The following is a 26,970-nucleotide window of genomic DNA, read 5'->3' on the forward strand; positions in this document are numbered from 1 at the left end:
CTAGACTGATCTATAATAGCCAAAGCCAGCGTACGCAATTCGAAGAGAGGCAAAAAGTGCAATGAACCCTTATTAAAACGAAGGTCAAAAGAGAGCAGATGGCCCTCAGCAAGCCAAGTCCCCTTAACGGGACCCGGCTTAATGAGTTACAGACATTCCTCCGACCCGCCAGTCAGCTCTTCGCAGAGATCAGCACCCTCTCCCCCTTTGGGTGAGACAGGGTGCTGATCTCTGCATCTATTAAAAAAAGGGGTGCCCAGCAGTGGGCAGTGCCTCACCTTTTCAGCCTTAATGGTGGCAATGTCCCTCACCAAGTATTTCTGTAGCTAAGAGATCGCTGCATCTCTTGGCTGGAGAAATGCCTTGCAAGGCACAGCACCACCATTAAATCTAAAACGGGGCGCCTGCTGGAAACAGAGACCTTTTTTCCTAAAGCCTGAAGCTTCCACAAATGAGTGGGAGCTTCAGGCTTTAGGATTCTTGGATTCCAGCGGCCTCACCTTTTCTTCATAATGGTGGCACCGGCATACCGGCATCTCTGATGCCATCGGCACCATTATGCAAAAAGCCATTTTTTTTTAAGCCTGAAGCACTCGTACATGAGTGAGAGCTTGAGGCTTTAGAAAAAAAGCCTTGGGCTCTAGTGGGCTGGGCTGCAAGGGGATAAGAGGGAGTCCCGGCAGTGCCCCGTCTTAGAACCATATTTCTGAGCCTGCTGGGGATCTGCTCCAGCTAGCCCCCACCCACTTAAAGCCCTGGAAGTGAGCCAAAATATTGTTTACGTTTGTTTGCTTTGCCAAATATGGTAGGTAATGTTAAAATAATGCAGTGCCTTGTATTTTCCTTTTTCTGTTAGACACCACTGAACAGCTGACACTTACAATCCTTTTCGGCTATGTTCTACCTGCTGTTCTTGCAGTCCTTCTTACCTCCGCGATAGGCTACGCAGTGTACAGGTACATTCATGCTGATGAAGAGAAAAGCCCTCAAAACCTGGTAAGTTTGGAGGCATCCTACAATGTGTTTTTTAATTTAAGCATAACCCCCAGATTTCATGTCAGTGGGGGACACACTACAAAAGTATACAAAACCAGTTCAATTTGCCATGGTGTTATGTTACCTAAAAGGCCCTGTGGTCAGTTGCTTCAAGGGTTGCCTCAATGTGATCTCTTGTTAGGGGCGCTCGAGAGTCCGATCATGATGGCCGCTCCATAGCGTTCTCTGTGAGAAGCCCTCACATCCTGCAGGAAATCAGCCAACACAGCAAACTTGCGTCCTCTCCAGACCCTTCGGCACCCTGCGGCCTCTCTCCTCCACCTGAGGAAAGAAACGAGCAAGGGATCCTGTGGTGTAGACTGGGGCCTCCCCACGGCTTTGGCGCCACCAGACTCGCCGTATAAGCCTCCAGGGTATCCTTCCTAGGTGTCAAGATGATGTTGAGAGCTAAAATGTAAAATATGGAATGATGTTCCCTGCAAGGCTGTGATGCTTGCCAGGGCAAAGATCATTTCTTTGATAACCACGAAGCAGCATCTAACTTCATGGACACTTTAAAGCCTCAGTCCCCTAACAGAGAAATCTTAATCCTTGGAGAAGCCATCACATCGAACCTGAAGCCACGTTGGTGGAGTAATATCCATCAATTCGCAAGATTTCACCGAATACTCAATCTAAGGGCTTGATTGGGCTTGTGTTAAGGGGTGGTTTGTTCAGAGAGAGGGACTTACACTGACCAGTTACATTTGTCAGTGAGGGAGGGGGAGGGCAAATGAATGGTATTGTTAATGTTAGGAATGCTGTTGAAAACATCAGATCCACTGTACTTAGGGGGGTGGGCATGAACAGGAATGGAAGTTATACCATATGACGGGGGGGATGCTTGCTACTATCAATGCCTCTCCTCCAGCCTTGGGAGACTTTGTGTCGGCAAATAATCAAAAAGAGCTATGCCAAACCAGTGTGATGTTTAAATGAATGATCTGACATGGCACATCAGGGGTCTTCGCCATCCGATCAAGGCTAGGAAGGTTTGGAATACAGGTGGCTTTGCAACTGGTGCCGTCGAAGGAATCGGGCATCGAAAAGCAGTGGGGCTGTCATAGGTATATTTGCTCTGTCTCAACACAAGCTAGATTGGTCACAACCTTGATCCACCCCTCTCTTAACTTTGAACACTATCAGATCTATTCTACCCCGAGTGGCAATCGCTGTTGGTGGTTAGAAGTATTGCTGTCTGAAAAGTCATGCTGGCAAACTTATATGCACCAAACACTGACTCTCCTGAATATTGTGAATTGATATCGAGCAGGTTGGGGGTGGAGTGCGACCTGAACACATACTCTCTAGGGTTCCTCGTTCTCTTACTGTCTCTGCCCGATCAGCTTTGCAGCTGTGCAGGCTGCTTGATCCCTCAGACACATGGAGGGCACCACACCCACAGGACTAACTGATGGACTCCCCATGGAGCTTTATAGGGCCTTCAAGCGAATGTTAAGCCCACATCTCCTAGAGGTGTATCGGGAGGTCAGAGGCAGGTGGGACGTTCCACAGAACAATGAATGAGTCCATTATCACTCTCCTCTTGAAATTCGGGAAACAGCCAGACAGGTCCTATCGGCCTATAAAGCTGATTATTACAGATTACAAATTCCTGGATAAAATAATCACAAATAGGATCCAACTGTTTATTGCTCGGTGGGGGCACCGGGATCAATCCTCCTGGAAGCCAAAAAAGGCATTTTGTTTTTTGGAATGGGCATTTTTATTTTAAGTCCTGAAAATGATGGGACTAGGCCCTTATCTGATATTGATAATAGCCCTTTTATACTAATGCCTCTCTGCTGCAATACACACAAATAACAGCCAATCCACAGTGCTACCACTGCTTAGAGGAACTAAACAGAGTTGTCCCCTTTCCCGATGCTCTTTCCCTAGCGGTCAAACCTTTGCTACTTCGCTGTGGACTAAGCAATGGCACAATGGAATACAATGATATACACATACGGTGCTGGTTTTGATGTATGCCGACGGCAGGGTGTTGTTTCTTAAGAACCCAGAACACAACTTAGCACCAGTGATGCAGCCCATTCATGACTTTGGACAGTATTCCAGCTGCCGGATCAACGTGCATAGGTCAATCCTATTTCCCTTAATCGCCAGCACTAAGAGATTTGACGATGGTCTGACAATTGGAAAGTACCTGCTGTCTAGTCATAGGGTCCGCTAGCCACATCAACTCACCTTACAGTGAAAGCAAGATGGCTCCCCCTGTTACTGCAGGGAAGAATAGCCTTAATTAAAATGACCCTCCTCCCCAAATTCCGATACATATTCATCAACGTCCCCCAAATCTTACCTCAAAAATTCTTTGCTTTATTAAGAAGCTTTCTACCCGAATGTATTTGGACGGAGAAAGCGGTGAGAGTTGGGTGGGACACAATAAGCGCAACGCTGGAGATGGGCAGGATAGCTATGCCAGATTTCAAGAACTATTACTTAGCCGCACAGGCATATTACTTATAATTTTGGTACAACCTGATCCCTGAAAGACCTCACGTTCAAATCGGTGCAGGCTAAAGCGACCCGTGCATTATTCAAAACAATATTCCTGAAGGGGATTAGGAGCGCTAGAGGCGGAAGGAATGCTGTCGGATTCACATGCACAGCATGGGAAGGAATGACCAAGATAACAGGGATTCAGTGTCTGTATTCCAAGCAAACCACATGGAAGGACTGCCTATCACATCAGAGACACTATACATCAGGACGATGGCCAAGTTGGGGATAGAGATCAGGGCCGACCTGTTTACGGATACAAATTTCATCACACGATACTTATGGAAAACTAAAGGGGGCGTGCCCCCACTAGAAAACTTCCTACAATTTAGCCTGAAGAATGCATCATCCGTTGCTCTCCAATCCTTTCCCTTGCACCCAACCATGATGGGCACCCTCCATGGCACACTTGCAGCACAAGGGGATGGTAAACTGGTCCTGCAACTATACACTAGACTGAACAAGGCCAAAGCGGCAATCCTCGTACAACTGAAAACAAAATGGGGACGAACCCTAACAGTGACTATAACAGAGAAAGCCTGGCATGCAGGTGAGTTAAGGACATCTCCATTAGGGCTGGTTTTAAGCTCAATCAGTTCAAGTAATTCCATCAAATACATTCCTCGTCTGCCTGCCTGAAGCAGGTCTATTCACAGCAGCAGAGGGGGACTTCATTCATCTAGCCTCGCCCTGTAATAAGGTTCAGAGATTCTGGTCCCAGGTATTTGAAATCGTGAGTTTGTTATTCGGGAAGGAACTGCCTCTTGACCCCTCTAATCGTTCTGTTAAACATGACAAGGAGTATACTCACACATGCCCGGAAATTAGTTGGCCTTCTACCGGGGAGGCCGTGCAAATGTATCGGCGAACATTGGAAGAGCAAATCTGCTACTGCATCAAAACTGGCTCAGGACAGTCTCCCTTACTCACGGCACAGAGGGAGACTATATTCCAGTGCTGCCAATGAACGTGAAACCCACAGACATGAAATAACTATTTACTCCACCTGCCTCCTCAAGGGAACTGCCCCAAACCCTAGAATGCCATTGCTAGGGGCAACATGCACGGACGTCACGCATTCTGTGCATTGATACACCCCAACTCTATTATAATCTGAACCCTCTTCCCTATAATCACCCTGATGAATTCATGCATTCCAGTGTTATTATTATACCTGTTTTTACGTTTTGCCTCTTTACTTTATTCAGAAAATTATGAAGTTTAAAAAATGTCGATCTTCTGTTCTGTGAAACCTGTCAGTAAGCAATGTGTATTTTTGTCTTCTCTCCCAAGAGTTTACACCAACTTCTGGTGCAGGATGCGTTTCTGGGTTATAATAGCAGCTGTGACCAGAGGATGTGTGCCTGGTGGGCTACATTCTTTAACACGGTGTGGATCGCAAACAAGGAAAGAATACGAACTGAATGGGTCCGATGGTGTCTACACAGCTTCTATATGAGAAACTAGGCATCCTAAATGCGTATTGTATTTCAGACTAGAGGGGGGCGGTGGGGGAGCCTGATCCTTCCTTCAGGTCGTTTGCGTACCTAAAATGTAGCACATTGAGACACTGCTTTTAGATGGCAATTAAAGTCCCTGATATCAACAACTATGGATCAAGAAGTTTAGCTGCAAGGTATTCATTACATCAGGTCCAGTACTCGATGAACACGAACTTTAAATGTCACTAACACCAACATGGAGTCCGATAATTTCAAGACCATGAAAGCCCAGCACTGGGCATAAGAACTGGCATACTACCATGTATTAGATTTGCTTGACCAAAGGCCTGCTCAAAGCTGGTTCAATGAAAACTACAGCTTGGCACAGATCTAGCAGTACAATAGTAAACCACACCACACACACATAAAACAAGACCCAGCAGCAACAGTGGAGGCCCTTAGATGACAAGAGTGCACAGATTTGTGTACAAGCTGTGACTGAATAATAGGTTAATGTATGCCACACATTAGGTCTCACTCAGGGTTTGCCGGTAAACCGGCTGTAAATCTGGTGGGTTACTGGCAAACTCGTATTACCGTTACTGGTGCCTGATTTCCCGGTATTTGCCAGGATGTTATGGTTCCTGGCAATGGCGGTAAGTTCCCATTCCATGGACTGCCATAGGACTCCATGGAATGGGTTTGCCACAGTAACTGCCCCCGGTAGTACCGGTGCTGGTTATTGCAGCAATGATTTGCCGGGAAGGGCCTGAACTACTGGCAGGTCAAAGCCCCTGCCGGCAAACTACAGGCATTTTTTCGGGCATTTTTTATCACGCCGGAGCACTTGTAATTAGGCCCAATTTTCTGATGAGATCTTGCCTACACACTCGTAATCAGGCCCAATTTTCTGATGAGATCTTGCCTACACACTCGTAATCAGGCCCACTTTTCTGATGAGATCTTGCCTACACACAAACGTACTGTTGGTTGGCATGTCATTAGTTCCACTTATATGGGCCCAAGAAACATGCTGGCAGCAACATGCTTTCTGCCTAAACTTATATTATCGTTTGGACCCATACAAAGGAACACACTACCATTTTGCACAAATCGCCACATTGCAGCAATGTAACGAGATGGCAAAACCTATCTCCGGTTATTAGTTTAAACAAGATATTTGATCACATAATGTGTCTCTAAGGTCTCATAATAACCACATGCAAAGTGGGACGCTAAAGCCGTGATCACTTAGACGGCCCATCCTTGTTACTTCCTACATGGAGACTAGCGTCAGCTGCGAGCCCCTCAAACCTTATTTCCACCGCTTAGAAATTCAGCAATGGTATACCCATCAGCAAAAAAAACCACACTTTCAGCAAAGAGGGCAACTGCCCCACAAACGTTGATTCCAGTTTGATTCAAACCTCTCCCCAAAACACATGTAGCTTAGGGCGGGACCCTGATATATGTGTCCAATGTTGCTTGGATGGAGAGAATCCCTCCAGAAGTCAGAAGACCTGCCTCCTAGTCTGGATAGATCATTAGGGTGAAATAGGCTCTTTGAATGGTTTCTTTACTTGCAATAAAAAAGGAGACATCTGGTGCATAGTCCCAATGTGTAAACAGATTGTCTCCCCTGACCCCTTTTAACATCTTTTCCCACCATTTCCAATTCCACATTCAGAATTAACATTGTACAAAAGGGCTTGATATTAGAGCATGGCTTCTCTGTGTCTCTGAAGCTTTCTTCGCAAATGGCTTACTTACATCGGCCCCAGAAGATCTCACAGATTTCTTTAGGGAAACACCCAAAAAGACTGAGGGCAAAAAGACTGAAGCCCAAAAGCCCGGCTCCATTTGTCCACATATATATATATATATATATATATGTGGGGGGGTAAAGTTAATAAAAAATGTATAGGGGTAAGGTGGGGGGCTTGAGGGGGGTCTCCCCCACATATATATGCGGACAAATGGGAAAAAAGAAAAAACAAATTGGGCTTTTGGGACTCAGGCTTTTTTATTCGGTCTTTTAACACAGATCCTTTCTTTAGCAGAGTAATTACCCTACGATGGCCAAGCCAAGAAGATTGGAGGTTTAGCTACTATTTTAAGGAACAAAGGTTTGTAGAGCAATGGGTTTTGGTACCCAAAAAAGCATACACTCCTTTTGTTTGCCAAGTTTCCTGTCTGTTTCCGAGTCCGAAAAGTATCTTCGTTACAAAAAATATTTGATTTGCAGTGACGGAAGGTTGTTCGACGTCCGGTTTCCTTTAATTGCCCAGAATGTGAGCGTGTCGTCGATGGCTAGGGCGTGTTTGATATGAGCTCTAACTTTATCCATGGGAGGAAAAGAACATTGTTGATTTGTCGGGAACAGCAACAGCATCTGTGTCAATACAGGCCACATTTGGCACTGCATCCTTTTTGGCTGCTCCACCAAGAGACAGGGACGGGCTCACACTGGCCCTCTGTCTCCTCACCTTGCTCTGTGAACCTGGGACCCTAGCATACATCGCCCTTCTAGTCAGGGGGTCCTTGACCTTTGCACCGATTGGATGACAAGCAGTCGTGCCCCTTCTGCGGGCTGCCACCTCAATCAATCACTCATTTGTCTTCCAGTCACACCTGCATCTGAAAAGGAGATACTGGCAGCCCTGAGCCTTACAGCAAGCAAGGTTTATTTTACGAAATTAACCCACAAGAAGAAAAGGTGTCTAGCATTAGCACCATAGTGAAGCTCAGCCTACCCCACGCGTGACGCACTCCAATAATACTGGACACTCCTCAACTCTCGGCCTCGACCTTACCCAATCTTGGTTACTCCCCATACCTCTGAGTCCTTAACATCCAGCTGAGGGAAGGGCCATGTGCTACAAGTCCATGGCGTCATCGATGTGCCTCTGGAGGGCTGGGATGGGGCAGCCCATACATAGTATGGCTCTTCCCATGTGTCATGATGAAGGGCCCTGGTCAGTGGTGTGCAGTATTTCTCATCTTATCTTGGCCAGTGCATTCTAACAGTATGTGTGGCTACTTTAAATCTCCTTCTCAGAGCAACTCCCGTCCCCAGTTCAGGATATGGAGCCCTATATATTTTTCTATAGGGTGTGAATCAAACTAGAAAGCAACATTACTATGTACAAGTCATTGAGGGTAACATATGTGCTAATAATTGGAACATTGGTTGAATCGAGCTACACGTCTGGAGCTTCTGGGATCTTGCGCAATGGGGTTGCAATGGGTACTTTTAAGGAGTGGCTTATTGGAGGGTCCGGGAGCACACATATTCCACCACTGACCTTTGCTTTGAGGCCATAGGAAGAGGACTGCTGATGTCTGGCATCTCTAGCCCCCCCCCCCCCTGAGAGCTTCTTGGTCTGTGGGATGCCTTCACTTCCTTGCATCAGGGAGCGCGTGATTCACTATTCCTGTTTCAGGCCAGAGCCGCCTCCTAGATCATTTCAGTCATCATGTGTCCACAAGCCCTGTTAGATTGATCACACAAGACTGCAAGTGTTTGCTTCACCCACCTCACCCCTATACACATTAATCAACTGAACCATTTCAGCTATCTATCCATGCCTTAAATGTATTTCTTATGAACTATGATCTTCTAACATCCAAGTGACACAAGGCCAAGTTTCGAAGCATGGCTTCAGCCCCTGATACTCTTCTATAGCTTCCACATTTTGGCCTGTACGAGTTGCGCTGCCCTTCGATAAGCCCAAGAGCGTGGGCCTTTTTTCTGGCTCGTTTATGTTCCAAGATATACCTGTTAAAGTGGCTTTTCACATCTAAATTCACCCTGGCCAGGATTTCAACCGGAAGCTTTTGTGAGAGATATATGAGAATAAGATTTCTTCTTTATGGCATTAATGGACCATTCAGTTGACATGCAGAGGACATAGTATCTTTTTAATGACATCCTTGTTTTGGTCAATATTGGTTTATAACTAGTTGAGTGAATGCTAGACAATGAATACAGGGTCCAAATACCCAGTAGTTCCGTTTGTGATGTTGAAATTGAAAGATGTCTGTGATCAGAAATGTATTAGAGATCCTAGGGTAGGTTGGCATTATTCTGACTTTTCTTCTGTTCATTTTGTTAATAGTCATTCGTTTTTATTGCATGTTGTATTGACCCATGTAGTCTATGCCCCTTCTAATAAGACTGTCTCCACAATTATGAAATGTTTACATTACTTGATTTTTCTAAGTTTGTGCACCCTAGGTCTTCTCACAGATAAGATAAGACTTTAAGGTCCCCTAGCAAGTACTAAACAAAATGAAAGGGGCGTGGGTAATAGCCAAGAATTCTCTTATTAGTATCTACTGTTTCAAAGTTGCCCCCAGCATTTAAGGACCACCCAAGGCCCTGGTTTAGCTAAGTGTTCCAAGAACTAATATAATCCGAGTGTGATCCAACAGAACCCTCTGAAGAATTGACCAGTCTTTAACTTGCTGGGTAGATTTAGAGTGAGGGGGGGAGCAACTCATCCGGGCTTGTGTAAGAGGAATAAGGGTTCGGAAAGAGGGTACAGTTTTCTACTCGAAATGTACTAGTACGTTGATTCCTTGTGATATCAGTCACATTTCACTTGCCCTGTAAAATCTGCAAGAGCCCTGTGTGCATCTTAGGTGAAATGTTTTTTTACAAGTCTTTTAATCCCACCATAGCTTTGGTGAAGTTTGAAAAAAGAAATGCACACCTAAGATGCAGAAGTAAAATTAACCTTTTCAGCCAATTCATGCACAACACCACCCGCTAGCCAACACAAGACATTCACCACCAGTTTAGAGCCAGCTAGGAAAATAATTTTGTGTATGCAAATGACTCAAAGTTTAAGTCTTTGCTATAAGAAAATATTGTTGTCTATAGATCAATGGGAGAGGCGAGCACTCGCTCCTTCACCCGGCAAACATGACAGACGTTGCAAGCAATTCCACGCCTTGTTTGCCTTCAATCATGCTCCTCTGCAGTGTTAATATGTTCGCATCACCAGCAGGCCAAGTCCCCTAGCCCATTGCCACTGAATATATGACAGATGTTTGTTCCACAGGGACCATCCCAGAGAGGAGTCTGAGACAGGAGAGCCAACCCATTGCATTGTGCTCCTCCAGACTCCCAACTTGAAGTCCCTCTTAATTGGTGCATTCGAGCACATTGGAAGCACCCACAAAAAGCCCCATGTGGAGGAGTTCATTCTTAATACAAGGGGTTCCACCGACCAGGTCCAGATGAAGGCAGACCACTCCACAATCTGCCGAAACATCTTAAGGATGGGCAGTACCTACAAACACAGAGTTCTGTCCACAATCTCCAGCTAATAATTAGTGACGTCGATCTACATAGAAACTCCTAGATCTCGCACTCAAGAGATCTGTCAGGAACCTAGACCCACTGAAATACGTGGTCTATATATAAAAATACTGAAACAGTAGAGGTTTTATTATATTTGTATGTACTTTGTAAGCAATATTCAATCAACACTACAGCTAAGTCAATGCCTAGTCTGGGATGCTGAGGAAAACCCTTATTGAAGTATTTTTATATTCAGTTCAGTACTCTGGATGACCACCCTTGTATAACACCCCCCTCTTAGAATCCCCCTGACCCCACTGAGCCAAGAAGTAGGTTTGTTTTGCAAATTAAAAGGTTTATTTGAAATTTTAAACAATATATATATCATACTTCTATAAATTAATATCTGATAGTACACTTAGACATATGATGTTGATCAACAATGGGTAATCTGGCACTAGCACACTTCTTTACAATCAATGAGGAGTTAGTATAGGATGGATAAAGTAGCAAAAATACTTTTATGATTTCAAGGGAAAAGCAATGAGGAATAAAATGCAGTACAGAAATACTTGATATGATTTTAGCAAAAGATAAGATAATCACTTTTTCTCTGGCAATTCACCCCCCTCCCCTATGCAATGTAAGAAATGGAAGGAGATGGAAAGAGGAGCACACAGTTCTCAGGAATGCAATCAAATACAATGTGAAATTCAGTTCCCCCCAGCAAGCTTAGAGGAAACAGGTAGGAGTTTGAAACACAGGCCCAAAATGCTTTTTAAATGTGATGGCAATGGATGGGAAAATGTGCCAACTGATTTTAATTCCCTCTAGAGATTCAGGGTGAGTGGGAGATACGTGTTGGTATTAGTTCAGGCTCACTTTAGCAATGCTCTATGAGTTATTACCAAGTTGCAAACGGATTTTAACAAAAGAAAGAATGGAGCTGCTATTTTGACAAGTGGAGAAATTGAGCCAAAATCGCAAATCACAGTAAATTTCGTGAGTGCGTGAATCGCGATTCTAAGCTTTCAGATGAAAGTTAAATTTCGTTCCTAGCCTAAACGGTTCCAGAGATACGGACGATTAAATAAAGGTAGTTTTTCGGATTTAAAGTAAAATCAAAATGACAGGTGACAGCTTGCAGCTGCAGAATTGACAGGTGACAGTTGTGCGGCTTTAAAAATGACAGATGACACGATTTCTAGGAGGCAGTTCTACTTAGGTTAAAATAGTTTGGATTAGATTATTTTAACTAAGAGATTGGTTCTGCACAGTTCTGCTAGGTACTCACAATATAAATTTGAACTAGGCCTCGTCACGGATCTGGTCAACACGTCCGGCTGCGGTTCTGTCTGCTCGGTGGGACAATCAGGCACTGGTTCTGCTCACAGCGATCTGGGTCAGCTCTGCTCTGCTGATCTAGCCTCTCTGGCTTCAGCGGCCTCTGGTTCTGGATACTGCTCTGCTTTCCGGTCCGGATCAATTGGATTCTGGATGTAACACTGCTTTCTGGGTACTGGCAAGAGTCCTTGGCAAAAGAATTCAGACAGCTCACCCGGCTGTGGAATAGTTTGCAAATGATTTTGAGGCCTGCTGACAAATACTTTTGCTTGCAGTGGGCCTTCTTGGTTCAAAGTTCTGTAGTCTCTGTTTACCTTGGAAGTCTAAGTGTTGGATCTCTGGATGTGAAGTCGTCGGTCAGCATGCTCCGCAGCAAATGGAATTGAATGTCTCTACCTGTCCCAGCAGTCTCTTTTTATGTCTTTTGAAAATGGGTGTGTGCCTGGGCCTAGCTAAGCCTGCCCCTCTCTACTTGTCATTGGCCCAATTCTCCCCTATCCCATGATTGGGGGAAGGAAATGGATTGTCATCATGATGAGGTCTGTTTATGGGTCAGAGGATCCTCCCCTGGTCAGTTTGCCCACAAATCTATATTTGATGCAAATACATCTTTCCCAGATATACAATTTGTTGAAATTACATGTGCACATTATATATTCCTTATGGTCCATGCTTGTTCGCCTCTGATCTTCCTGGGGGCTTGCATTAAAAAATGACAACATTTTAAGTTTCTGCTGTAATTAGTCAGTCCAAGGAGGCTCCTTAGTTCCCGCAGAGTTGTGGGGTCTTTCAGTTTCTGGAGTGCTTCCACTTTCTTTTCTTGGGGACAGAGACCCTGAGGAGTAATCTCATGCTCCAAGAAATTAACACGGGTTCTGCACCACTGTGCTTTCTGAAAGGAAAGTTTTGCTCCGGCGGCCCTCAACTGTGTCAGAACATAACGGATCTCCGCTATGTGTTCCTCCACAGATGAACTTTTGATGAGGACATCATCTACATAAGCCAGGTTACCCCTCGCACCCAGGTCGGGCATGGCCTTATGTAGGAAAATGTTGAATTCATTGCCGGAGTTGAGGTATCCGAAGGGAGTCCGGGTCCATGTGTACTGCTGGCCCCCAAAGGTAAAAAACAGTTTGTATTGGTCCTCCCTACTGACAGGCACGGTCCAGTATCCATTGGTCAGGTCGATTGCTATGAATACCTGTGACCCCTGAATCTGGGCCAGCCCTTGGTCAATGTAGGGCAGAGGCCATCGGGAAGTATGGACCCGTTTGTTGAGCTCCCTAAGGTCGGCGCAGAGTCTCCACTGGCCGTTTGGCTTCAATATTCCCAGCACCGGATTATTGAAAGTGCTGTGGACTGGACGGATTATTCCCCGGGACTCAAGGTTCTTAATTATTTCAGTAAGGGACTCCATGGATGCGAGAGGCAAGCGATATTGATTCACAAACACTGGAGTCATTCCAGGGTCCGTGGGAATTGTTGTGGTGTGGATGTCGGTGCGACCACAGTCATATGAGTCTACCGCAAAGAGATCTTGGAAATCCAAGAAAACTTGTTTCAACTTTTGCTCCTGTTCCAGAGTCACACAGGCATCAGCTAGGTTGACTCTCTCTTCCACCATCTGCCTGAAGCCTGGAAAGACTTCTGGTTTGGCTATCTCAGCGGCCTCCTCCAGCTGGGTGGAGAAGTCCCTGGTCAGAGTGCTGATTTGGACTGGAGGCTTCAGGTGGGAAAGGAAGCCCTCATGGACCTGGAAAATCACCTCATCCCTCCTGAAGTCACAAGTCACATCTTCCTTACCATAAGGGCAAGAAGTGTACACCAGGAAGTTCCCCCCATGCCGGGTGAAAATCCTGTCTGGTGTTGTATTGTCCTCACTGTCACTGTCAAAACAGTCCTTGGGGATTGGTCCTAACAGTTCATTTCCTAAATCAATGGAGAAATGTCGGTCATCAATCGCCATTCCAATAATGGTGCCTGCGGCTAGCGTAATACTCTTTAAGTCGCTGTTATCCACCTTTATTGGAATGGTGTCATGTTCTATGTTGACTAATGGTGTTGGGTTTACCCCTAACCCTTGCTGTTGGAGAGAAGCATTTAGATGGATATAAGCATCAGGGTTTTTCAATTTTTGTCCTCTTTTAACTTTCACTCCCAGGGAGAATTGTCGGGTCCTTTCTGGGATGGTGACTTCCTCTTTAATCTGAATTTTCGACTGCATAAGGTAGCAATTGAGCTGACCTAAATGCTTTTTCTGGATTATCAAAGCACATGGGATTATCCGCTAATCGGGACCAAGCTTTGAAGTTTATTAGGTCCAAACTAATGGCAAAGCTATTGAGAATGTCACTGCCTAAGTAAAAGGCGGCAGTGATGTCTCGCACGACCCAACAATTATTGACTATGCTCTTGTTGCCAATGGAGATTTTGAGCATACACCTGCTTGGCAGGAGATGTTTGGAATTAGGTGCTTCCAGGTCCATTTCCCGTTTGTCTATCAGTTTGAATGTGGGAATGGCTGGATCTTTTGGGAGTTGGCGGAACATGGCTTCGCTGATGAAGCTCTTACCGTTGTTCACACACACTCGAGCGAGAACAGAGTCCTTCCCATCATTTAATTGAACAGGGATGAACAACTGCTCTCCAATTTGCTGAATATCAGCCAGGCTCTGAGCTGATTTCACATCTTTCTGGACTATAGGAGTGGGAGTTTCTGATTGTGGATTAGTAAAGAATTTCAGGGTGTTTCCTTCCAGTGTGGAATACCACCTTAAACTGGAAGGAAGGTTGATTTTCAGAAATAGAGAGGACCCCCCATCACCAGTCTGTTGTCTTACTGCTATTACTGTCATGTCTGGAGTTTGGTTGTTCTGGAAGTGAAATTCTACTTGGTCAGATTTTTGTTCAACCATGTGGCAGGTGCCGTTTAAACTAACATGGTTGACACTCTGTTTTAATTTTATTGGTCGTCTAGTCTGGGTCCAGAGGACCTTGTTTACACAATCTATTAGGGGTGACAACCTTCTCAGGAGGTCATTCCTTAGTAAACAAGGGGTGCCCTCTGGAGTCACTACTATGACCGGGTGTTTCACCTTGTGTCGCCCAATTTTAATGTCCAAGTCTGCAGTCCCCTCAATGGGAATTTCCTTCCCGTCAAAGTTCTGCAGTTGTCCAGGAAGAGAGGTGAGAGGAATTTGGTAATTCTCCCCCCTTCCTGCATTTAGTTCCTCAAAGGCCCTTTTGGACAGAAGGGTAGCTTGGGATCCAGTGTCCACCAGTGCCAAAATTGTACCCTGCCCCTGTACTTGTACCGGGGCATAGTATCTTCCCTCCTTCTCCTCAAGGGGGCACAGATAATGCACATTTTTGGACAACTGGTGGGCTAACTTTCTGGTTTTGGACATTGCTAGCGAAGAGATTTGGGCAGAATTCTGTGGAGAGCCTTGGGAATCTGAAAGAAAAAGTTGGCAACTGGAGATCAGAGCCATTGTGGGTTCCCCTGGTTCCGGTTCTGGGCCGCCCCCCCCCCTTTTTGGAGGCAGTCACCAGGATGGGTTTGAACCAGGGGATTTCGGTATTGTCGGTTCTGGGATGAGATGATGGGCGGCGGTAGCTCAGTCTCCACATCTCCCAAGTCTGAATTGACATCCCTTGGGACACATTTTTCCTTGGGAGGAGTTCCCCCATCTCTGAAGGAGAAGATCCTTTTGCCAGGATCTTCCGAGGATCCCTCTCCCTCAAATTGGAAGACCTGTACCTCCTCCACAAAGTGGGTCTGTTTGGGTCCTTTGTTTCTCCTAACACCCCTCTGTCCCTTGGGAGGCACGCTTTCAGGGGCAGGAGATTTTGTTTCCGGTTCCTGGTTTTCCAGGGGCTGTTTACAAGTTGGGAAGGAAGCTTCCTCCAAGGATTTACACCCCCCTTCCCCTTGTGCCTCCTCCCTGGGAACCAGTGGGTTATCAGGGTGCTGCCCCCGTCATTGTTCTGGAGCACCAGGTCCAGAGTTTGGGGCATTCTGCGGTGGCAATCTCATCTGAGGGTTCTGTTGAGCCCTCAGTATGTGACCCAGATCTCGTGCCATATTTTGGACCTGGCGCTCAAGTTGTGAAACCCGTCAGGCTGATACAGGGCTCTATTTTCTCCCCTGGGCTGATCCCGGGAAGGGTAGCTATCCCTTCTCTGGTAATACCCTGGATTGGGAAGATTTTGGTACCCCTCCACCCTTGGCCTACCCTCTCCCGGATTAGGTTGTCTGGGCTCAGGGAATTGGGGAAAGAAGGATGGATGATTTTGGGGCTGGAAATTGCGTGGATACCGGGGAAAAAGTTCTGCCCAGGATTTGGAGAATTTCTGCCCTCCTGTGGGAAGTTGGGAGGGAAGTTCCCTGGGTTAGGTGCTTGGCTGGATCCCCCCCATTGGGCTGGACGAGTCCACACATAACCCACGATTGGTCGGTTTCCGTTGTAGCGGGGACTTACATAGTCAGGGGAGCGGGGGACCCCATTTGTGGGACTACCTCCTCGACTCCCTGTCTGTGACTGGCCCGAGGGCCGTCTGGGCTGTGAATTATTTGGTGCAGGCAGGTTTTTAGGCCCCCCCATCTCCAAATCTAAAACGGGGGCAACCTTTACCTCTGCCACCTTGGCAGCAGCAGGGGTGCTGTTGGTTTTGGGGTTTTTCGGCGCGTTATTTTTATTTTCGATAGGCTTCTGCACCTCATAGATCCGGGTAGCCTGTTCAATGACCCAGTCTAAAGATCTTTTCTCATGAAAATCTCTCACGAGCTGGGTCATTATGTATTTGGGTAAGGCATGGAAAAACGTATTGATAAATTCTCTGCTATCCGTGCGCACCCTTCTGGTGGTCTGCGCAAAAGCACGTTTTAATTCTTGCACAAACTCTTGTGGGGCCTGATCCTCCCCACATTGCAAATTGTAGGCTGCCTTGCGAGCCTCTTGAGGATTTCTGTGCACAGAAAAATGTTTCAAGATGGCCGCCCTGTATGTGGACCACCTTGAATGGTTTTGATCCTCCAGCCCCGCAAAGAAACTGGAGTATTCTGGTGAGAAGGTCCACTTTACATTTTGAATACAGCTTTGGCTGTCCTTCAAATGGAAAGTCTCCATCATTTGCTCATAGAGCTCCAAGTGTTCCCAAACAGAATACTTGGTGTTCTTATGATAAGGCATGATGACACTCCTTGTTGCCTTTATTTGTTTCAATGGGTCCTTAAGCAAGGCCCTTTTTGCCTTATTGGCCTTTTTGGTTCGGGTAACCCTGGTCCATTCATCCTCCGACTCAGAGGCGCTGCTCCCAGAGGTGCCCGTCTGATCTTCCAGGTTTTCCCGTATTCTGCGAGCCTTGGAATGGCTGGCAGAATGTGGGGACCTGGTCTCCTGTGTCCTGTGACACTCAGAGGAGTCTTCAGATCCCTCCTTGCTACCAGGATTTGCTGGGTATCCCCCCCACTGACCTAACTGGGCAGAGGTTTTCAGGATGCCCTTAATGGGCCTACTTTCCTGGGGTTCCCCACTAAATTGCACTGTGCTTGGGTGCCCATACCCGGATACCCGCCCATCCATTCCTGGGAGGTACTGGCCTATGAGCCCCATACTTCTAGCTGGATAGTAATCTGCCATCCCCGTGACCCTGGGCTCAGGTGCGCGAGGGGACATGGGGGTGGCAGAGTCCAGGGACTGGGAGAGATGAAGGCCTCTGGTACTAGGGCTCCTGAGGTTATGCTCAGGAGTTTCTCTTTCCCAGCGAACCTCATCTATATCCACCCCTGCTTCCTGTTGCAATGCAAGAGCCTGCACTTTCAGTTCCTCAGTTAAGGCCTTACTAGACTCTATCAGTCTCTCCTGCATGGCTACCTGTTGCTGGAGCCTATCATTGTGCTGACAGAGAGCCTCATTTTCTCTCTGTGCCTCCTGATTGGTCCCGGAGTACTGGGCCAGTCTCTGCTGCAGGAAGGTTACCTTCTCAGTCCCATCCCTACTGACCTGCTCCTTTCTTGCCAGAGCCTCCTCCACCCTCCTGGTGTGATCTAGCAAGCCCTGATGCTCTTTTTGGAGGTCACCCAGCCCCTGGAGGGCCACGTGATTTTCTTCAATTTTTCTTTTTAAATGGCAGACTTCCTGGCCTAAGGTATCCCTTTCCTGACCAAGAGCCTGCATTTGTGACGCCAGGTCGTCCCTCTGCCTTTGAAAGGCACCAGCTTTCTGGCGTTCTTCATCAAACTCTGCCTGGGTATCCAGGTCTTTCAAAATCAATTTATTGCTTTCCTCTTTCTCTCTGTCTAGTTGGATTTGCAGGGTGGCTACCTGCTCTGTGCATGCCCTGTTGAAATTGATCTGTTGCTCCAGCTTTTTCTGGCTCTGCAGTAAGGAGTCCAAACTGTCTTGGTGCTCCTTCTGCAAAGCCAGAATTCTGGTATCCTGGTCTGTCTTTTCCTGTTGAGGTATATCCATGTCCTCTTTTATTTTAATGATATACTGCCTACTATCATTTTCTGACTCCTGGCTCCTCTGCAGCCTCTGCTCAGAAGAGACCAGGTCAGATTGGGCCTTTTCTAACGCCATCTGTTGCCTATTTGCCAGATCTTGGCCTTCAGCACATTTGTCCTGCATGGCTCCCATATATAGATACAAATATGCCGCTATCCTAACCATCTTGTCGTGTTCATCTTTAACTTTGGGAGCCATGTATAATTCACTCAGGGCCACATGTAATGGACCCTGATCTCTCCATTTCTCTGACCCTGTTTCAGTGACCTGTTGCGCCATTGCCTGCAGCCAGACCGTTTGGTCCTGATGAGTCCACTCACCTCTCACAAATAGCTTATGTAAGAAGTGCTCTCTGGCTATTTTCATATCTACCAAGGTCGTCATTCTGGAATTTGAGTTCCTTCCTGACTTACAGAAGTTTGTATTTTATTTTGCAAAACAGACCGTTTCCTTAGAGCGTTCCTTTGAGGGGTGCTTTCACAGTGTAAAACAGCGTGGTGATCTAACCGGATATGTGTATCTGGTCAGTTGGCACACTGTATTAATCTGCACAAATGGTAAATCTAACCCAGAATATCCCGGCTCCGAGCCCCCACTTTTGTAAGCGATATTCAATCAACACTACAGCTAAGTCAATGCCTAGTCTGGGATGCTGAGGAAAACCCTTATTGATGTATTTTTATATTCAGTTCAGTACTCTGGATGACCACCCTTGTATAACACCCCCCTCTTAGAATCCCCCTGACCCCACTGAGCCAAGAAGTAGGTTTGTTTTGCAAATTAAAAGGTTTATTTGAAATTTTAAACAATATTTATATCACACTTCTATAAATTAATATCTGATAGTACACTTAGACATATGTTGTTGATTAACAATGGGTAATCTGGCACTAGCACACTTCTTTACAATCAATGAGGAGTTAGTATAAGATGGATAAAGTAGCAAAAATACTTTTATGATTTCAAGGGAAAAGCAATGAGGAATAAAATGCAGTACAGAAATACTTGATATGATTTTAGCAAAAGATAAGATAATCACTTTTTCTCTGGCAATTCACCCCCCTCCCATATGCAGTGTAAGAAATGGAAGGAGATGGAAAGAGGAGCACACAGTTCTCAGGAATGCAATGAAATACAATGCGAAATTCAGTTCCCCCCCAGCAAGCTTAGAGTAAACAGGTAGGAGTTTGAAACACAGGCCCAAAATGCTTTTTAAATGTGATGGCAATGGATGGGAAAATGTGCCAACTGATTTTAATTCCCTCTAGAGATTCAGGGTGAGTGGGAGATGCGTGTTGGTATTAGTTCAGGCTCACTTTAGCAATGCTCTATGAGTTATTACCAAGTTGCAAACGGATTTTAACAAAAGAAAGAATGGAGCTGCTATTTTGACAAGTGGAGAAATTGAGCCAAAATCGCAAATCACAGTAAATTTCGCGAGTGCGTGAATCGCAATTGCGGTAAAAGTATAAGGAGTATACGGTTCCAGAGATACGGACGATTAAATAAAGGTAGTTTTTCAGATTTAAAGTAAACCCAAAATGACAGGTGACAGCTTGCAGCTGCAGAATTGACAGGTGACAGTTGTGCAGCTTTAAAAATGACAGATGACACGATTTCTAGGAGGCAGTTCTACTTAGGTTAAAATAGTTTGCATTAGATTATTTTAACTAAGAGATTGGTTCTGCACAGTTCTGCTAGGTACTCACAATACAAATTTGAACTAGGCCTCGTCACGGATCTGGCCAACACGTCCGGCTGCGGTTCTGTCTGCTCGGCGGGTCAATCAGGTACCGGTTCTGCTCACAGCGATCTGGGTCAGCTCTGCTCTGCTGATCTAGCCTCTCTGGATTCAGCGGCCTCTGGTTCTGGATACTGCTCTGCTTTCCGGTCCGGATCAAGTGGATTCTGGATGTAACACTGCTTTCTGGGTACTGGCAAGAGTTCTTGGCAAAAGAATTCAGACAGCTTGCCCGGCTGTGGAATAGTTTGCAAATGATTTTGAGGCCTGCTGACAAATACTTTTGCTTGCAGTGGGCCTTCTTGGTTCAAAGTTCTGTAGTCTCTGTTTAGCTTGGAAGTCTAAGTGTTGGACCTCTGGATGTGAAGTCGTCGGTCAGCATGCTCTGCAGCAAATGGAATTGAATGTCTCTACCTGTCCCAGCAGTCTCTTTTTATGTCTTTTGAAAATGGGTGTGTGCCTGGGCCTAGCTAAGCCTGCCCCTCTCTACTTGATTTTGGCCCAATTCTCCCCTCTCCCATGATTGGGGGAAGGAAATGGATTGTCATCATGATGAGGTCTTTTTATGGGTCAGAGGATCCTCCCCTGGTCAGTTTGCCAACAAATCTATATTTGATTCAAATACATCTTTCCCAGATATACAATTTTTTGAAATTACATGTGCACATTATATATTCCTTATGGTCCATGCTTGTCCGCCTCTGATCTTCCTGGGGGCTTGCATTCAAAAATGACAACATTTTGCGCTTTTTAACTGGTTTTGCAATATCGGACATTTACCCAAAATTACACACTTTTGCGCAAGGAGTATGGACATTAATTGATGAAGTGTCAGATTTTTAACATGCAGACATTTGGAGTGAGACCCTATTTTCCGCTAGCAACCCCCCAGAATACACCACAGGGTCCTAACGCCTCTCAAAATGTTCACAGAAAAATCACAAAAATAATGATATTACTTATATAATTCTGACAAGTCCGCACTATGAGTTATCTATCTTTTTAAAATTATGCCCTGGTCAAAAAGGCATGGGGCTTCCCACATCACAGGGTGGAATAACTGGTTTATCCACTTCCCCCAAGCTCAGCTGCTTGCAGAGGCACTGCCCCTCCCAGTTTCCCCTAAGAGGAAGCCACTTTACAACGCCCCCAATATAACATTTGCCTGAGTCAAGGGAGTTGCATTGTTCTGTTCCTTCCAATTCACAGGTGCTCCACCCCTAATCTAATCAGAGAGGTGACAACTCCTTTTGGCAAGGGGCAGCAGGATGCAGCTAGGCCTGGGAAGAGTGGCTGAACAGGTTTCTCCTGTCGGGGGTAGTTGTCAGGCAGAATCCAGTTTCACTAAGCCAGGTTTCAGCTAAATGTCACTTTTTGTTCCCAGTTTTCTACATTCAAATCAAACTGACAATGTTTACCTATACATTAAATAATTACTTCCTTCAAGTCATTTCAGAATATAGTTTTACATTGTATCCACCTCTTAGCAAGTCTTTCCTTGGTCTAGTTTTGTTTCATTTGTTCAGTTTTACACAAAAGTCTGGTGGTTTTAAAACGCCGGCTTTCTGATAGTGGTGAGTACTGGTATTGCAACCATTTTTGGGATTAAGAAAATGAATTCCCCACAGTTCTGGGTTGCTTTTGGCAATCAGCATTGCCATTCCCAATGGTTTCAGGCTACTGTGTGTGTAGCCCAATGGTGGTTTTAGGCAGTGCCCTCCTGTGCTCACAACATAGGCAAAGATGGGTGGCAGCCTATTCTTCATGTTTTCCCTGTGCACTCCCTGGGGAGTTCTGGCCATCATGATGTTTTCCATGCCAGTACTGCACAGTTTTATTGTAGGGCTTGGATGCATGGGTAAAAACATCCCACAACTTTTAGATCTGTACACAATGTTAAATGATTATGTCACGTAAGCTGATCTCACATTTCTCTTTATATATTGTTGAGATAAAATACCTCTTGTGTGTCTGTATGTACATTAAATGTATGCATATTGATTCATGCCTTATGTACTGTTAGACCTAAAATTCAACATATTCCACCATACATGAACTTTGGAGTGTATGATTCACCGAAAGAGCATGAGATGTTAAATGCTCCATGTTGTGTCAATGTACCACTGTATGCTTTGAACCTTTAAAAAGTAATTTCTCTGAAGTCATCACAGAAAAATGAAGAAAAGTAGGAGGTTGGGGATTGATAGACCAAAGCTCCTTACTCATGCATACTTATATAGAACAAGCTGAAAAATACTTTCTCTGTCAGTGTATTTTGTTGTTGCTAAGAGTGCTGGTAACTTGGAGACATTTAGTGTCAAATAAGAAAAATGAATGCACACTGCTGTGCTCGTAAATGAACCCATTGGGACAATTTTATGCTATATAGTTTGTCTATAGAGAAACACTATTTTATATATTTTTCAAACCAAGGCAGACAGCTTAAAAGAACACAGACATCTGTTTATATATTTCACCCTTATTAGGGATCATCAGTGCAGTATAATCAGAATACTTGTAGTTGGAGCTTTATGGCATGTTGAGCAAACACCAGCAAATTTACAGAGGTTTTAAAAGGTTCAAAAAAACTCTTCAAACTAAGATTTGAAGCAGAATTAGCCCTTTCAGTCAAGTCGGACATAGCACAGCACCACCCAGTAGCCATCACTGGAGGTTCACCTCCAGTTCAGAGCAAGATGGATGATACATTCCTTGTAAGCATAAGCAAAACTAATGTAATCATAAATCTGCAATGCTACACATATGAGTGCTGAGGAGGTCCCTGAAGAAGTGCGTAGTGACAAAGGCAAGAGACTGGTGACGCCGAATGAAGCAGGGATGACACACCAAGGAGAGATGCCAAGGAAGAAAGTATATGCACCATTATAGAATCTGATGACGAAGTAAAGAATTGAGTAAAATTTCAGGTGCAGTAATGAAGATTGCACGTGCGAAGAGTACTGGCGAAAATGCAAATTGCGTTATAACTGTATGGATGCTGTAATGCAAGTAGATTAAGTAATTATGAAGGCTGGCTATACGTAGTGAATAGACTTCAGGCGGTGCCACCTATATATATATATATATATATATATATATATATATATATATATATATATATATATATATATATATATATATATGGGGATAGAATCATCTGGATGTTCCACGTCTTATTTTAGCAAACTAGGACCCCATGAGCACAAAGGGCTGAAAGTGTGGCTCAGCAAAGAAAGACAGCTGACTATGAAGGAAGATTCAAGAAGGCTTGTTTGGCCTAGTGTCAAGGGTTGAGGCAGCCAAGAAACTGGCTATCTATTCGAGAAGATACAATGAACATGAGAAGCAAGGCGAGCTCCTGTTGAGGTTCAATGGAAAAATACTCTGAGTGCCAAGTCTTATTCATTGAATAGTATTAAATGCGAGGAAGGAGCTAAAACACGCTCTCTTGTCACATGGTGTAGATGGAAATAGACTTTGGACAAGCCGCATCTAGACTGGAGATAAGACTGTGCTCACAGTCCCTTTATTCTCAGCCATAGTGATACTTGCCCAGCAAAACTAAGGCTAACAAATTTCCTCAGCACATATCACATGCCCTGCTTCGATAAATGTCTGGATCTGTAACACTAGGCAAATGTTGTGTATTCTCCTCATTTGTAACTATAGTGTACATTGTAAGCACTGCGTCTGTCTGGCATGTTTACTTGATCTGTAACACAAATCAATTGCTAACTGTAATTTTATGTATTTAACTATTGTGGATTGCACAACCAAAAGCGCCCAGATACGTTTGGGTTAGTTGCGCTCTATAAATAAATAAACTAAACTAAACTAAATTAAACTAAACTTTGCAAGGCCTTAGTTCAAAGACAATTTTAATGGCAGAGAGCAGGCGTGATGATTCATGGGGAGCTAATTAGGTGGGACTGCATGGTCAAGTCCACCCACAAGCACCTGGGATACCAGCTTGAGTGCTGCTGGCGAGTGGAATATTCCAGAAGGGTACAAGCGTGTCAACCAATTATAGTCGACCACGTAGTAAAGAGCCCTGTAGTTTGAAAGCCAATGAAATGTTGTGTATTTTATGACAGCGAAGATGACTTGCACTAGGGGTGGGCAGAAGTTGTCCACCTGACGCTAGAGATCCAATCACGAGCCTAACCCCCACCTCTGACCAGGTTGCTGTGGGGGACTTAGGGGCTAATGTGTGCAAATGTTGTGTACTATTGTGCAAATATTGTGTAAGCATCAATATGGCGGTGAGGGAGTGCAAACATGCATGTGGGCACAACCAATAAGGGCCAACGAGCCAACTTGATTTAAACATCATATGTTTTACTAAGCTGTTTGTGTTTATTAAAAATATGATACTATACAATTTCAGAATAAGTTTAAGAAAGGACAAGGTATATCAAGTTGTTAACAGACCTGGTGTGGCAACTTACTGTGAAGTTACAAAGTGGACAAAAAAATGTCCAAGGCATTTGTCCGTACACGTGTTTTAATGTGATTTTTCCATTGAACATGTATGTCTTCATCATTTTGTTTGCTGTAACTTTAATTGATGAAAAAATACAGAAATTAACAGTTGCGGGAACCCCTTCATGCCCCCTCCCCCTCAAGCTCACAACCCAGATTGCAGATTGTCTGTCTGCAATCCAGGAGTGGTGTGCCGCCAATGATCTTGGACTTAATGCCAGTAAGACGGAGATCCTCCTAATCGGCACACTTGCACCTCCCTTTTGTGTCACTCTCTGGCCGGCTTCCCTTGGCCCTCTTCCTGCTCCCACCTGTGAGGCTAAGAGCCTCAGGGACATCTTTGACTCCACACTCTCCTTCTCTCCTCACGTCTCTGAGGTTTCTCAGAAGTCAGACTACCAACTGCACCTCCTCAGAGGTATTCTTCCTTTCCTCACCTTCCCCCAGAAGCTCACTGTCTCCAGAGCTCTGGTTCTCTCTAGGCTACACTACTGCAACAGCCTCTTTTTAAATCAGCCGGCCTCTACTCTCCGCCCTCTACAACTCATCCAGAACAGGACTGCGAGGCTTGTCCTTGGCCTCAAGCCCACAAATCGTATCTCTCCAGCTCTGAAAGCTCTACATTGGCACCCAGTGGCTGTAAGGATCAAGTTCCTGATCCTCTGCATTGTCCACAAGGCCTTCTGGGGCCTGGAACCGCAATAGCTCCAACTCTCTCTTCGGAAATATATTCCTACTTGGGCTCTTTGCTCCCCGACCTCCAACTCCCTCAGGGTAAGTCGGTTCGCCTAGCAACGAGTTGGGGGTAGATCTCTTTCTTCAGCTGGCGCCTCCCTCTGGAACTGCCTCCCTGCCTCTCTAAAACTAGAGCAGAACCATATCCGGTTCCGGGAGCACCACAAGACCTTCCTCTTTCCTTCTGCCGTCTCTCTTCCTCTCCACTGCTGATCTCCTGTTTGACAGTGCACTGGTCACCTGGCTACCCTTAGAATTCAGGCCCAGGTCCCTGTTAGGGAGAATTCTCAAGAATGTGCTAATTTCCCTTACCTTTTGAGACCCCTAGCAACTTTGCTGGATTTCTAGGATTTTAATTTTTACCTGGAAAGAGTGTGAGCCTTTTTTTCCCACTCTTACATGTATTTTGTTGTGTGTTTTACTTTTGTGTTCTTTGGATATGTGGTTTTAAACAACTCCTTAGGCATCATATTTTTCTTGTGTGTCACAAAGCACCTTCAGTGCAGTGGCACAGCAATGTTTTCCAGACTTCCCAAATTTTAAATACCTTCTCTGGGACTGACTACTGTCTCCCAGAGCATGAAAGGTTAAATTGACTTATTTAGTCTTTTTAAATTCATAGACCCAGCACACCTATCTCCCTATAGAGTGATGGAGGGGTTGCCTAGCATCCCCTGGGTCTAAACACTCATGTAACAGTCAATTGTTACCGTTTCCTCTTTAAATGGCTGGTGGCAGTGGTTTTAGAACAAACTACCATGATTTTTCCTGACCGCGAACACCGGTAGCTAAAAATCGGGTCAGCCATGTTTTTCAATATCGCACCTAAGTCCCCTCTGTAAAAACAGACTCCGGTCATCTTTTTCGTGGTTTCTTTTAGGAAAGGTCCTTCTTGTGTTTAACTCTGCATGCCAAACCAGGTTTGGTCCCTTTGTTCGATGTCCTTTGGCAGGCTTCAGTGCTGAAGCCCTCCTATGGCGCCTGAGTGTCTGGGATGGACAGGATGTGAGGGAGGTGCCCGAAACTCCATGTGCGTAGTCTCCTAGGAGACCTGAATGCACTCTGGTGTGATTGGCTGGCTGACTGTCCGGCAAGGACAGCCACCCTGCTGGGTGAGTGACAGCTAGGATGGAATGAATGGGAGAAAACTGTTTAAAAGCAGGTCTCTGGGACTTGGAAAGCAGAGTCGACCACTGGAATGAAAGAACCGAAAACGAGCTGAAGGAAGACAACTGCTGCAACTCCTGGACAGTTGGTTTGCCCGGTGAAGCCCTGCTGCAGGTCTGAATTGCCTGAAACTCCATCGACAGAGAAGCCCCATCAAAGACGACTTCCTCCCTTGAGCTGGTGGGAACAACCAACTCGGAAGCCACCTGGACACCGTCTCCATACTGGTCGACTTTTCATCAGAGTGCTGTTGAAAACTGGATAGCCAGTGAGAAGGATACCAGTTTGTGGACTTTAAAGTACTCACACCTTAAAACCGACATTTTGCCAAGCTTGTGGCCTCTTCCCTGGGCAATGTAAGAACCTCCCGATGTCCCCCTTCTTGTCCCCACGACTGAAGCTCAGGAACAGCGTGATCTGCAGTAACTGCCAGGAACAACTGCCTCAGCTACAGCTTTTCTTCATACTTAAGGTACTGTGCACATGTGGTCAGGAAATCCTTTCTGCCATGGTGAAAGTTTGTGAAACTTTCCCAACTTTGAATTCTTGTTTGCTCATAATCCGACATATAACTCTTTTTCTGGCAAACTACTTCTAAGAAAATTGGCAAAGACTTAACTGTTTACTACCAGAACTGTGCTATCCTATCCAAGACACTGAACCATTGACTTTGGCCCAGGCCTATTG

At 45.3% G+C, this 26,970-nt stretch overlaps 1 protein-coding gene across 2 annotated transcripts in view; it reads left to right on the forward strand.

Annotated features, from left to right (window-relative positions):
- LOC138467543 (interleukin-20 receptor subunit alpha-like) overlaps window positions 1–26,970 on the forward strand; it is a 219,648-nt gene that overhangs the window by 182,258 nt on the left and 10,420 nt on the right. For both annotated transcript variants that reach the window (XM_069607653.1, XM_069607652.1), the window contains exon 6: window positions 857–996. In XM_069607653.1, coding sequence (XP_069463754.1) covers window positions 857–996 — 140 coding nt within the window. The remainder of the gene's footprint in view (window positions 1–856; window positions 997–26,970) is intronic.

This window comes from Ambystoma mexicanum, chromosome 4q (assembly GCF_040938575.1).
Source record: "Ambystoma mexicanum isolate Mex_15411 chromosome 4q, UKY_AmexF1_1, whole genome shotgun sequence".
Classification (NCBI taxonomy): Eukaryota; Metazoa; Chordata; class Amphibia; order Caudata; family Ambystomatidae; genus Ambystoma; species Ambystoma mexicanum.